This window comes from Myzus persicae, unplaced genomic scaffold, assembly GCF_001856785.1.
Source record: "Myzus persicae strain clone G006 unplaced genomic scaffold, MPER_G0061.0, whole genome shotgun sequence".
In the NCBI taxonomy this organism is placed as follows: Eukaryota; Metazoa; Arthropoda; class Insecta; order Hemiptera; family Aphididae; genus Myzus; species Myzus persicae.
In genome coordinates, this window is record NW_019100666.1 from 1 (window position 1) to 14,621 (window position 14,621).

At 28.9% G+C, this 14,621-nt stretch overlaps 2 protein-coding genes across 2 annotated transcripts; one reads left to right on the forward strand and one right to left on the reverse strand.

Moving 5' to 3' along the window:
• The first annotated feature begins 3,319 nt into the window (after positions 1 to 3,319).
• On the forward strand, positions 3,320 to 8,351 carry LOC111039854 (protein ALP1-like). The gene is made up of 3 exons (XM_022323507.1): positions 3,320 to 3,551; positions 5,068 to 5,248; positions 7,475 to 8,351. Exons 1-3 carry the CDS (start codon positions 3,320 to 3,322, stop codon positions 8,349 to 8,351), a joined length of 1,290 nt encoding a protein of 429 aa, XP_022179199.1.
• A 2,525-nt stretch (positions 8,352 to 10,876) lies between these two features.
• LOC111039865 (zinc finger MYM-type protein 1-like) lies at positions 10,877 to 13,171 on the reverse strand. The gene is made up of 8 exons (XM_022323513.1): positions 13,040 to 13,171; positions 12,887 to 12,958; positions 12,525 to 12,770; positions 12,343 to 12,461; positions 12,009 to 12,010; positions 11,834 to 11,944; positions 11,576 to 11,734; positions 10,877 to 11,475 (listed from the first exon to the last, which is right to left on the reverse strand). The coding sequence occupies exons 1-8, from the start codon at positions 13,169 to 13,171 to the stop codon at positions 10,973 to 10,975; spliced, it is 1,344 nt and encodes a 447-aa protein (XP_022179205.1). The 3' UTR covers positions 10,877 to 10,972.
• Between the last annotated feature and the right edge of the window lie 1,450 nt (positions 13,172 to 14,621).

The window sequence follows — 14,621 nt, forward strand, 5'->3', positions numbered from 1 at the left end:
TCTCCTCTACAATTTTTATAATAGGTAGTTTTGTTGTAAACCGCTTCAATAAGCCGTATTACTTGAAGAACAAACGTATAGTTTTTATTAGTATAAAATTCGGATAGGAATATAAAATATAAAACCGAACCAAATTAAATAATATTTGTCACAAAATAATATTATATAATAATCGTTTTCTTATCTGGGTATTTATAAACTATGTACAGGAGCACGGCTGCGATAGAAAACCTGTTTTGGCCTATGGTGCGGTACTGTCGTTATCGGGCGCGGAGTGATGGTAAAATGTACGTCTAGTAACGAACGCTGCCGCTGTTTATGGGCGCAGCACACGACGAGCGTAATTAATTGACGAGCGTATTTTTTTAACCGAAAATCATGGTTTCCTAATTCAAGTAATACGGCGTTGTGATGCGTTTTACAGTATAAATACCTATTACGAAAATTGTAGAGGAGAATTTTTTCTAGAATCGTAAGACGCCCGATTTTTGATACCTTGTTCCAATCTTCCAATATCGCATGGTAAATTAACACGTTTTTTTTTACTTTTTATCGATTAATTATTCAACTAATTAATAAAAATATCGAAAATCGGCAATCTTACGATTGTTAAGAAAATTCTCCTCTACAATTTTTATAATAGGTATTTTTTCTGTAAACCACTTCAATAAGCCGTATTACTTGAATTACGAAACCATGTTTTTATGCCATATTTTGTCTACTAGTGCGCCCTCTTAAACAAGGTATAAAAGTCACCTATTTCTTTCCTATTAGAAATATATGGATGAATCCAGTAGATTCTTTCTCGTATATTTCTGACACGACGACGACGGCGTCTATTTAAAAGTATTAGAGCTATTTTTTTTTTATCCATTTGGACAATCGTTTATAACTACAACAAATAAAAAATAGAATAGAATAAACAAATAGACCTCGACAGCAAATTACAACTGACAACAAGCAGGTTGTATCAACAACTACGGTTCTACCACGGCTATTCTGTGCAGAAACCGCAAGAAAACCGTGTATGTGTGAAACGTCTACATCCGTGTAAACGGTTGCCGTGTACACGGAAAGTGTGTGTGTGTGAAAAGAGCCTAACTGTATCAGTGCGTAATATTCTAATAATTGCGCTACATTTCTAATCACAACAATAACACGGCGGAAGTGCGGAACCGTTTAAACATAGAACATACGCCAAACTACATTAAGGTTATTATCAGTTATCACTTATTAGTTTATCATATTATTACAATAACATGTGCTATCTTGATTCGTCGTTATGACGTTATGAATGCTCAAACCACAGAATATCTGTTCTATGCTCAAACGGTCAACAGTGTATTTTGTATTTTGTATTAAATTGTGTGTTTGTGTACTTCATACACGGATAATTAAACATACGGATGAAATCATTTTGGTACTGGAAAAGTATATTAAATATTTAAATGTGTTAAAAAAGTTTAATTATGGACAAACGTGTTTGTACTGTGGCAAAAACAAAGAAAACTTAAATCACAAAAATTGGTCGAGACACATTGAATCTTGGAACAAAAAGATAAAACATAATAGCTCTGGCGATATAAAAAAAATTTGTTTGACTAGTGCTATTCCGTCAAAACTGGATGAAATTAATTCTACATTGACTCAAGGTAATTTAATTTATTATAATACAACAATTTCTTTTATTTGCACAAACATTATTATACTCGCAGATATTTTTTTTATTAATATCTTAGCATTATATTTTTCTTTTGTATCATCATTTGCTTACCATTTATGCTTAATTTCTGTTACAGATCAGTCTAGTTCTGAAAATTTATAATTCAATTTCACTAATTCACGGTGTGATGATGATTCTGCTTCAATAGGTATTTTAATATGACTTATATTACCAATATTAAATTATTTCTTTTAACTTTAAAAACAAAATCGTTTTTATCTTGGGCCAAGAAAGTGAGTTGACAAATGTTGGTACAGACTTCAATGCAGATTTAGTTCCAGCAGGTATGACATTTTCATTTATTCAATGTTTAATAACAATTAATATTGGAGTTTTAATTTGATTTATTTAAGTTTTTTTATACGTATCCTCTGCTCTTTACTTCGTTTGTATCATGATGCTCGACTTCTTATTAGCTATCTATCATATACATACATACATATATACATATATAAAACAAAATTAACCGATGAGATGTGGAGAACTATGGTAAGGGCCGTAGGTGTAGGAGATGAGCATACTGTGCAAAACTAGTACAACTGCGATGATACCTATTTAATTTGTCATGGTGCATAGTAATAAAGTACACAAACTTTACTTACATGTGTTATAATTATGTTTAATAATAATATAGAACATAAATAAAATTTATCATCATATTTAATTGATTTATCTATTTTATGTGTTCTTAAAATAATTTTAAATTGTGAAATTCATTAACACAAGTTCATTATGTTTAACAAACATAGATTATTTGTGTGTTACATATATAATTGTTATATATATTTATGTTTTTCGAGGGCCCCCACACGAACATGTTCAGTGGGGCCCATTATCTTCTTGAAGAATAAAATAAAAATAAATAAATAAAATAATGTATCGTTATGGTAGTGACTGTGTTTTTTAATTATATTATGTGGTTATTATTTTTTTTAATCTTCTTATTATTTATCTCACTAGGTATTATTCAACTAACTTGTGTACCTAATAGGTAAGTAAGATGAACATTTTAAACTAATGAAGGACTCTGCTAGCTAATTAATTCAGTAGCTATTTAAGATGTATAAAATCAACTTACTCCTTGACCCTTATTCTTTTGTTTTTTTAATAGTATTGCTTTTGCATGGATAAAATGAGTTAAAATATTTGTATAATTTTTTTTTTTATATAGTTAATTAACCTAAGCCTAGTCTTTGTACTTACTTACATTTAGTTTTTAACTAATAATATAAAATGTATTATACTAATAAATATTTAACGTTTATTAATTGTTTTTGATAAATTTGAATAATTCAGAAAATGATCCAGTGAATTTAATGAAGTTAGCACCTTTTTCTTATGAAAAACGGAAGTGTATTTTGCGTATGGGTCCACATCAACCATTGAAAGAAGATATGCTTGGACAGAAGTTTCCTGTTCGTAATGGTAGAAGTTTTCAAGTTTCAAAATCTCCCCAGATGGCAGTTCTTCTGTAAGAGAATGAATGTCTTATTCCAAAACTAAAGATAGAATTGTCTGTCTCTATTGTATTTTAGTGGGTAAAAATTCCAATCTTGGAATAAAGCATCGGAAAGAATTTTGGCTCATGAGATATCAATGGACCATATTGATGCTTGCATCAAAATTAAAATTGAAGAACAATCCTTACCTCTACTACCTTCATTGATAAAAGCCAAAAATGAGCAAGTGGCTGCTAATCGTTTAGTAGTTGAGTCTATTGTTGATTGTTTATTATACCTTGCACAACACTCATTAGCTCCAAGAGGCCATAAAGAAAATTATTCCAACCAAGTAAAAGGAAATTTTAAGGACCTTCTGTGTTTAATGGGTATGTACTATCCTCCTCTTGGTCTATACATTACAAAATATAAATTAAATTATTAAACATTGTGTTCATTTATATCATTCTTCGGTGTTGTGTATTGTTAATATGAATAATGACACAAACGTGTATTATAGACTTTTATTGTCAAACGTATAAATCGATATGGCGTACATTAAAATTGTCTACTTGCTAGAGACCGATGGACAATCCCCACCGATCGTAATATGATACTTATGATTATTATTAATATGAACGTTTAGTATATAATATAAATGCTGCATATGCAACATCTCTTTCCTTTAAAAAAATAAAAAAAAATATAGAGTAAATCGTATTTTGACAATCTTAAAATAGTAAAAGTATTTTGCTTAATTACTATGTTGGTTTTTTTTTTTAACATACGAGTATTTATTATACATGATAACTGATATAATTAATAATTAATTATTGCAACTATTGCACTAAGCATAATGACTTGGGGAATATCGCTGAGGCGGTTTTCTAGATCTAATTGGTCTGGGTGTTTTATTTTCTATGACGAGATCGGTCGGATCGGGATTTTGATTTTCGTCTACTGTTTCAGTATTTTTAGAATTTTAATTTGTGTGTCTAGCTGGTGAAGGTGAAATAGAATTATTTGAAGGTGCTGACGATTTATCAATGAGTAGTTGATCATTATGTCTTTTCCAAATTGTCCCGTCATCAAGTTCTACGTTATGTGTGTTGTAACTAATGCATTTGATAATTTTACCCTTTTGCCATTTATTATTAGTATTCCTATAATCTCTAGCTAATACATTGTCGCCTATATTGAAAGATATAAAAAGCCCTATTACCGCCATGGTTTATTTGTGATATTTGTCGCTCAATAACTACTTCGCTTGTTTTCGGCATTAGAGTCCCGCCACACCATGCGTTTTAGCGGGTCCGGGTAAACCGGACGCGTTTTGACCGGATGATTTTGCCTATGTCACATATATGCGTTTTTGTTCCCGCTACTGCATTCCAAGTTCCAAACACCACCACTAGTCTCCAAATTCGTCAAACTACCTAAGGCCAATAATTTCATTACATTCAACGTCTCTACGCTCTTTGATGTAGACCTAGATTACTTACATAATTTATACAGAATTATTTTGTCATATTACTTGTCAGTTATAACGTTATAGGTACGAGTATAATATTAGGTACCTACCTAATTAAAGTGCGTCAAAATTATTACATTTTTGTACTTTTAATTTATTTTTTGAACACTCCATAAGTAAGTATACTATACTTATATTTTATAAATGTATTATATATAATAATATAATATTTTATTATTAATTTGTGTATATTAAATACATTTAAATATATATATATATAATAATATAATATATAATATATATAATCTATAGATTAAATGAATCGTCAAAAGGTTAAAGTTGTTGCAGTATCCGAAGCATTAGGCTTATTAGATCCACCGAAGGCAAAACGAAGGTATTGGGTACACCTACTAAATACGGATCGTGAGAAATAGGCCAGTTTACGACATTTTTTGAAAATATTAGACTATATCCTGATAAATTCTTTGAGTATTATCGTAGGTCAATTTCAAGTTTTGGCGAGTTGCTAAAAACTCTACGGCCACATATAACGAAAAATACCACCGAATTTCGTAATCCGATATCTGCTGAGGAACGTCTAACAATTACTTTAAGGTAAGTCTTTTTTTATATTACGTATAAAAGTTAAGTTTTTCAACGTGATATATGTATATGATTATTAATAATTAATAAGTTATCACTAATCACCTATAAGCTATTGTTATCAAAAATCAAAAATAATTATTTTTATTTTTTAACATAATTTCTGTATTAGGTTATGAAAATACACGGACAAACACTAGGTACATTATAAGAAAAAAAAATGTAATACTTTATTTTTATTCAAAGATCAAATAATATTTAACAGTATAGTACAAATAACATTAAAATATAACAATCATTGTTATTTAATTATAAAATATAAAAAATGAAACAATTTCATGTTCTTAAAATATTAAAAATTAAATACTTTTTTAACTTCATTAATACTTTATAAGCACCATATAATATTTTACTGCATAACAAAACCTTGTAATTTTAATATTTATAAAAAAAATTTAAAAATGTCATGATGTTTGAATTTAAAAACTGAAATGACGCACCCTATTGCAATAAGTATAAACTTTACTTATTTATCATACTATTACAGTTTTTCAAACAAATCTACACTAGTAGTAGGTTGTTGGGATTGATCAGATATATAAGTATATGAGATTTTAGGATATGGTGTGGAATGTTGAGCATTTGGATTGAAATTAGATGAATATATTGGCAAGGGTTGTGGCATAAGATTTTGATTTTGATTGTTCTCCATGCCGGGATTGAATGAAGGATATACACTTGAATATTGAGTTGGAATAGGGACATTCTGACTAGTGTTTTGATAAATGTTAAAACATGGTGGAGTTGATTGTAGTTGATTAGAGCCTAATGATACGTTCCTAAAATATTGTAGAGTCATGAGACGAAAATCTGTTTTTTGATCATAGTTTAGTCTTTTATAATCAGGTAATAAGGAATATAAAAATGCCTTATCAGGATCAGAAGTTTCATCTTCTTCGGAAGTAGCTAAATTGCTTAGTAACTCTTTTTGAAATGGTGTCATCTTTTGTACCTTGGAACTATTTTGTTTTTTACTTTTTGAAGTTGAATATCTGTTGGATTGAGGTGGTATCATTTCATTATCTAAAACCAGCTCTTGGGATGAATCTTCTCCGCCGGTATTTTATTCTTCTTCTTGTACACTTTCATTGAAATAACCTGTCGTCCTATGAGCAAATAAAAAATAATTTATCTAGTTGTCATTACTATAGTGATGTACATTTTCATGAATATTATTGTTTGTAATAAATATTTTTATTAATAGAATTACCTTCTTTTTTTAATAATGTGCTGCAAGAACGTCAGTGATTCTGCGTATACATATTTTTTTCTTTTTGCACTATCGCCACTTTTACCCTGATTCATAAATTTTGAATAGTGGTCTCTAATATGTCTCCATTTGCCTTTCAGATCGGTCACTATGATTATATTAATTTATAATATTATAAATAATTAATCAAATCAGTATAAAAATAAATTTTAAGTGGAACCTTGTTTAAAATTTTCAATCCTTAGATAAAAATGTTGAATATTTTATAAATTTTTGGTTACAAAATAATTATTAAATTTTATAAAAATAAGTTTAAATGCTTATTAAAAAAATCATGAATATGTATTTTTATTATTTTTCGACTGCTATTGAATCAATATGTTGGAAGCCTTGTTACAATGAATATATTCAATTTTATAGCTTTTTGACCCAACCGATAAAATTTTAATTTTTTCTATTAATAAAAAAAAATTAAAAATTAAAATATCAGTAACAGCTCAAAACTAATCAAAATATTTTGAAAATTTTATCAAATATAGAAAATGAAATTTTTTTATGAATTTCTAGCTTAAAATAATTTGTGAATTTTCGTGATTTTTACGTATTTTGTCAAAATTCAAACTATGAATGCTTATAAAAAAAAAATTGTGACTGAATTTCTTTTATTTTTCAACTGCTATTATAACAATATGTTAGAAGCCTTCTATTAAATTTATCGATATTAATTTAATAAAAACTAATAATAATCGAAAATTGCATATGCCTATAAATAGTTCAATTTAAGTGGACATTTTTTGAAAATTGTTTTTCCGCTCAGAATCTAAAAATGTAATAAACAAAAACATACACATAGTAAAATCAATGCATTGTGACATTGTTACGCTCAGAATGTAAAAACTAAAAAAAGCGACCCATCAAAATGTATTTTTAATAATGTATTAATTAATAATATATATTTTATTTATTAGATATTTATCAACTGGTACGTGCTTCGCTGCATTAAAATTTGATTTTTGTGTGGGAAGAAGTACGATTGGAGTGATCGTAAAAGACACTTGTAAAGTGATATGGTCAACTTTAAATTCGAAAGAGATGCCTAAACCGACCAAAGAAGATTGGGTGGAAATATCAAATATATTTTATTCTAAAACCAATTTTCCCAATTGTCTAGGAGCAATAGACGGCAAACATATAAGGTGTAGAAATCCTAACAACTCCGGTTCGTTGTACTTTAATTATAAGAAGTATTTCTCTATCGTTTTGATGGCAATAGTTGATGCAAATTTGAATTTTGTTGTAATCGATGTTGATTCATATGGTCGTGAAGGGGACTCCAATGTGTTCAAGGAGTGTGCTTTTGGTAAACAATTATATGAAGGAAAATTGAACATACCTGAACCAGTTACTTTACCAAAAACAAGTACCAACCCACAACCGTATGTGTTTATTGGGGATGAAGCGTTTGCTTTACATACCAATTTACTTAGACCGTACCCTGGACGTAACCTTACTGATTCCCGAAGAGTGTTCAACTACCGATTATCTAGAGCAAGACGCACAGTCGAATGTGCATTTGGAGTACTCGCAAATAAATGGCGTGTTTTACATACGGCTATTCAGGTGGAACCAGATTTTACGGATGACATTATAAAAGTATGTTGCATACTGCACAACTTCGTTCGTAAAAGAGATGGTATAAATTATGAAGATTCTGAAACGCACAACTTAGTAGATATCGAAGCTCGTGGAACAGGAACTCGTTCGCATGGAGTTGAAGTGAGGGATTACTTTGCCAACTACTTTATGGGCCCAGGTGCAGTAGATTTTCAATATGACATGATTTGATTTTTAAATAAAAATATAAGTTTTAGAATAAAAATATTTTAATAAATATTTAATAATATTATTTATTTAATAAATATTTTAAATGTATTCAATAATGTAATTTATATTTACATGGTATAATAATATAATAATTGTATACAGTTTATTAATAAATATAAAATATAACTTAGAATACTTACCTTTACTTTCTTTTGCATGTTCTTCAAGTTCACTCCAATCTTCAAACATGTACTCACCAATCGTGTTCCAACTTTTTTGTTTTATATGCTTATCCATATAATCTTTGGATCCAATTTCCCATATGGAAGGGTTATTTTGGATACACGATATAAATTTATCCGTATCAAAAACCATTTTTCAAAATATAATTATTTATTTAAATACCTACTTAAAAAATATGTCTTGGTAAAATATTCAAAAAACGCACAGTGTGGCATACACGATTTAAAATAATGTGTTTTGATGACATGTCCTGCCGATTCGTTTCCCGCCCGACCGCTACATGTTGCGGTCGGTCAGCGGCAGGAATCGACCGGTCCCGACAAAACGCTCTAATATAGCACCTATGATTAGAAACAATGCAAGTTGTTGTTCCGGTCGACCGGATGCGTTTTACCCGGACCCGCTAAAACGCATGGTGTGGCGGGACCATTAACGCGTCAAATTGTTAACGTGTTGATCGACCTAACATTAGCTGAGCTGGCGTTTCTCGCGTTGTTGAATGAGGTGTATTACGATACATCAAGAGAAATTTATTTAATTGGAATTGTGCAGTCGAGCATATTTTAAAGAAATGTTTTACTATTTTGACTGCCGATTCAGCACAGACAGCCGTTCGATTCTGGGTGAAATGGTGCACCTTTCATACGCCTAATACCTAGGTTATTGCAATATGCTTGAAATTCAAAACCTGTGAAACATTTTGCGCCGTCTGATGTAATTGTTTTTGGAATGCCAAATCGTGCTATAGTTTCTGACAATTTTTGAATGACAATTTGTACTGTCATGGAATTTACTTGAAATACTTCTAACCATTTTGTGGTTGCGTCAACTATGACAAAAAAATATTTATTTTGAAGTGGTCCGAGAAAATCGCAATGCACTCTAGTCCANATTTTTTAACATCCATAATTTTATCATTAAAAATATAATTTATGGTTATGTCTAATTCTAATATCAATTAATACAATTATGGGAAATACAAACTTTATTTATAACTTAGTTAGGTATACAGACTTTATAAATATATTATACTATTATAGCATTAACAATATTTTTATTATATTAGTAAATCTATTTTTTTGTTTTTTTTTGCTAATTCATCCAGTACTTCGTTGGATGTAATGTTTATAACCCCACGATGAACAGCCATAGTGGCCAAGCCATTGAGACGACTCTAGAATAATAAAATTATACAATTTACATATAAGCATAAAGCATTAAATTGACATTTCAAAAATTCATAAGGATAATTGAAATATGTACAAAAGAAATTAACAAAACCTAAAAAGTTAGTCCTAAACATAGTGTTTTATGTTTGAACTATTAATTTAATACTTATTCCAATAGATTATATGTACAAATATTTGACCACAGCAATACAGAATATTTACCTCTACCATACTATTTCTTAAATATGTTTTCAACCGTTTAAGGCATGAAAACATTCTCTCTGGTGTTGCGGTTGATACCGGAAGTGTACAAAATATTTGTAATAAATCAAACACATTAGAAAATAATTCACGTCTACAGAACTTTATAGCATCAAGTCCTGTTCTTGGAGATTTACCTATGCGTGAAAGTTTTGTTTTCCATAAATTCAATTCCGCTTTCACAGTTTCAATATCAGTAGAAAGGTAAAAATTTACTAATTCCTCAAAACCTTCTAATTCAAAATCATTTGAAAATAAACATTGAAAACCTTGAAAAGTTAATATTAAGTACAATTAAACTAAATTTGCAATAAATATATTAAATTTGAAATAACTTAAAAATTAGATGATATATTACTTTTATTTGATTATTTAATTTTTAAAATAGAACTATTCAAGTATGAAGTATTGAACTATTATTTATTTAAATAGGAAATTAACCTTTAAAAATACTACGGTGAGCCAAAAACCTTTCTTCCAATTGACTTATAAAGAAGTCAATATAAGGGACACATATGGATACTCGAAAATACTCCTCAGAATCAGGCGTAGAACCATCATTTCTTATGATAGAATTATCTCTATATATCTGTCTCTTGTTAATTCGTTTAATTTTAATATCGAAATCCAAGAATTCAGCCATTTTCTAATCAAATAATAAATTATCATAAATGTTTTATAATTAAAATTTTACACTTCCAAATTTAATTTAAAATATTTAAGTTTCAATCAAAGTAATCATAATTACCTGTGCTTTTTTGAACATTTGATTAAACTCTGTATTAATATTACTCCTTAAGTTTTTAAGTATTGTAACATTATCACCTGCAAGATCTATAGCTTCCTTTAAGTCAATGCCTTTACTTTGTAGTAATTTACACAATGGTAAACTATAAGAAAATAATATCTAAAAACAATTATTTTCTTTAAAATGATTTATATAAATAAAATATAACATTTAAAAGATTATTAATTTACATTTACTACTTGAAGTGACACCAAAAATTCAGAATCAAGCGCTTTAATTAAAATAGTAGCATCTGTAGCACTAGTATCTTTCCAACTAGAAATGGTTTCCAAGGACACCACTACAAACTTAAAAAGCTCTATAAAATCATTTACAGCTTCATACCTCTGAACCCATCTTGTTGCGCATAACCGCTTTAAGCTTTTTACTTTTGGGTCTAGATCACTTTCTTCAATTGTATTTAAAAGCACATTTTGGCGTTTAGGAGAATTAAAAAAGCAGTATATTTTTTCTACAACGCCCAAGCAATTTCTAATTGGTAGAATATTACTAGCTTTAGATACAGCTAAATTTAAGCTATGAGCCACACAATGCACATACAATGCTTTAGGGTATGTCTCCCTAATAATAGTTTGAACACCTTTTAAATGTCCTGACATATTGCTCGCTCCATCATAACCTTGTCCTACCATATTATTACAGTCAATTCCACAAGCATTCAAACCTTAAAATTAAAAATAATTTACATGCATACAATTCAAACGTCAAATGAATAAAAGAGTTACCTAGTTGTTATAAAATAAAATAATCTTGTTATTTATTACCATTAAGAATAACTGTAGCCAGATTTTCTCCTGTTAGACTTTGTACTTCAATAAATTTTAAAAAGCTCTCATTCATAGACACATTTTCTCCAGATCCACTTAAATATCTGACACATAAGGTGAGTTGCTCTTTTACCGAAACATCTGTTGTCTCATCGACTAAGACAGAAAAAAAACCGGATTTATTGACAATTTGAACAATTTTTTTAAAAATAATATCTCCACATGTTTCAATTATCTCATTTTGAGTTCGATTACTAATATATTTGTTTTTAGAGCCTGTTTCTAAATAGGTTTTCATGTAATCTATATCTTTAGCTTTATATTTCAAGATAGCACGAAAGTTTCCTAAGTTTTCATTTGATTCACCTAAACAATAAATACTATATTATATTATAAATATATAATAAAAACTATATTCTTTAGTATTTACTCCTATTAAAGTATTGAACAGTCTAATAAAATTTTGGCATTAACTATTTTTTCTACTTGAGCCTTAACAAGTTGTAAGCTACCTATATAGTATTATATAATATACATACTACTGAAACAAATAGGACCATAATCTCTATGACCTCTTAAAGCTATTTCCTGTTGGCCGCATAACATCACACATTCAATGATTGGAATTAAACGCTTTCGATTTTCTTCAATTTGTTTCATTCTAAAAATTAAATTAAAAAATTAGTTCAAATATATTTCTTACATCTATATTCTATTTATATTTAATTAAAGGTTAAATAGGTATACTTATTATTTGTATGTACCTTTCACTATCAATACGGTTTATAATCGAAGAACTCTTATTTAAATAAACATTTAAAAAGTTATCAGATTTCAGTAATGCAGTTTTATGGTATTCCAAATTTGCATGTTTCTTAAACACCTATCAAAATATAGAAAAATTATAAATAAAATTTTCAATAAATTTGTTTATAAATATACATACTTCTATAGCTTTTTTGTAGTTAGTAAAAGCCTCCAATACAAGGGTTCCTAATTTTTGACCACCAATACCACCATTTGTTGAGAAAACAACACAGTATTTGCAAAAAGCACCTTGGTATTTTTCAGAATAGGCCAGCCATTTATAAGCATTGAGCCAATGGTGTTTGAATTTTAAGCCTCTTTTGGCATTACAATCAAGTAATGGAAATGGAAATGTAGCTGGTGGTATCCACACATCTTTAAGAATCTGAATCAATTTTAGTTGTATTAATTGAAGGTAATAATGAACTATAAGTTATAACTACACATGGAAGTAATCTAAACAATAAATAATAAATTACTAACAAAAGTTGTAATTCTTACCAAATATCTATCAGCATCGGTCAAGGTACTATTAATGTAGGATCCAATGTCATGAACGTTTAAATCAACAGTCTAGAACAATAATTTTAATCGAAATTCCCATTTTCCTCATAAATAAAACATTTATATTAATTTTAATAAAATAAATATTACCACTAAGTCCACAACTTGATTTTCTGTAACGATATTAGTGATCTTACTTATTTGTTCATCTGCAGACACCGAGCGTTTAGAAGTACAGCAAGTTGCATCAAAATAACTAGTAATTTTCCTTTTATTAGACATAATAAAGGTAAAAATGTAAAATAAACAATAGTCAATAATAAAAACACCGACTGTATAATTGACACTTTAGTACACTACACGGACACACCACACACAGTAGAAAACTCGTGTACGAAAGACGATGATAGATGATAACTAATATTATGACAAAATATAATAAACAATCAATGTTTCAAGTTTTCAACCGACTACGTAGTATTGAAAAATATACCTACCGATCGTAATGTAATCGCCCGTATCGGCAATATTCTGGAAATGTGTAGAGCGTGTTGTTATTGAAAATTCTTAATCATCGAGTGGGATAATACGGGATTCCCATAATATTATATATTGTGTAAACAACTAAATATTAATAACAATAATAATATCCTAGTAGTAGTACCTAAACTTGAATCTAGATAATAATATTATTATAGTCTTGTCATAAAAAAATATTCCGATATTCTATCGAAATTTATTTTTAGAAAAAAAAATATAACAATATATTGTAATGCTTTATTATAAATTGTTATAAATAGGTATTGAAAAAAAATTCATGGGGGGGATCTATCCCCCTCATCCCCCCCCCCCCCCGTTTGACCACCACTGCTCTAGTCCACGGTTTTTCTGGCCACTCCCTAGGAGATATAATAGATTTTGGTGGATTTTGCCTAACGTTAAGACAATTGTCGCAATTTTGCGTAATGCTTTCGATTTCTTTATCCATTCCTGGCCACCAAAAATATGATCTCGCTAATCTTTTCATACTAGAAGAACCCATGTGGCATGAATGAAGTTCGCTTAGTATATTATTTCGAAATTTAGCTAGTATAATAACACGGTAACCCCATAATAGGCATCCTTGTTACATTGAGATTTGAGTTTTTCATGAATTATAAGATTTAAGTTCTAATTTGTTAGAAGAATCACTGTTCCATTCTCCTGTTTTGACTGCGTTTAATACCTTGGTGAGAATTGTATCTCTGCATGTTTCAATTTTTATTTTGGACCAGTCTAGATACTAGAATTCCTTCTAGGAATATACTTATGCCCTCAAGACCTGCTGTAGGAATTTCCATAGCTTTTTGGAACTCCCCTGCTGATGATTTTATTCCGAACGGGTTACGGGTATAGCAAATAATCCTTTATGTGTGTTAATAGTGGTAAGTAGTAGGTGGGGCACTCCAGCACATTTTGTTATAATTAAACACAAATAGATCACAAAAATGAAATTAAACACAATAAGTTCAGTAAAATGAAATTAAACATAAATAGATCAGTAAAATAACTTTAAACATAAATAGATCAATAAAATAACTTTAAACATAAAAAGATCACAAAAATAACTTTAAACACAAATAGATCACAAAAATAACTTTAAACACAAATAGATCACAAAATGAAATAAAATCCTCAGATGCAAAATATTTCAAAAGAAATTGAATATCTTATTTAAAAAAAATAAAAATAA

Excerpts from the sequence above, each read along its gene's own strand:
- LOC111039854 (XM_022323507.1), top strand. The coding sequence starts at position 3,320 with ATGGACCATATTGATGCTTGCATCAAAATTAAAATTGAAGAACAATCC. Across the intron at positions 3,552-5,067 it reads GGACCTTCTGTGTTTAATGG|GCCAGTTTACGACATTTTTT; the intron begins GTATGTACTATC and ends CGTGAGAAATAG. Across the intron at positions 5,249-7,474 it reads CGTCTAACAATTACTTTAAG|ATATTTATCAACTGGTACGT; the intron begins GTAAGTCTTTTT and ends TTTATTTATTAG.
- LOC111039865 (XM_022323513.1), bottom strand. The coding sequence starts at position 13,171 with ATGTCTAATAAAAGGAAAATTACTAGTTATTTTGATGCAACTTGCTGT. Across the intron at positions 12,771-12,886 it reads CCGATGCTGATAGATATTTG|ATTCTTAAAGATGTGTGGAT; the intron begins GTAAGAATTACA and ends AAATTGATTCAG. Across the intron at positions 12,462-12,524 it reads ACTACAAAAAAGCTATAGAA|GTGTTTAAGAAACATGCAAA; the intron begins GTATGTATATTT and ends ATATTTTGATAG.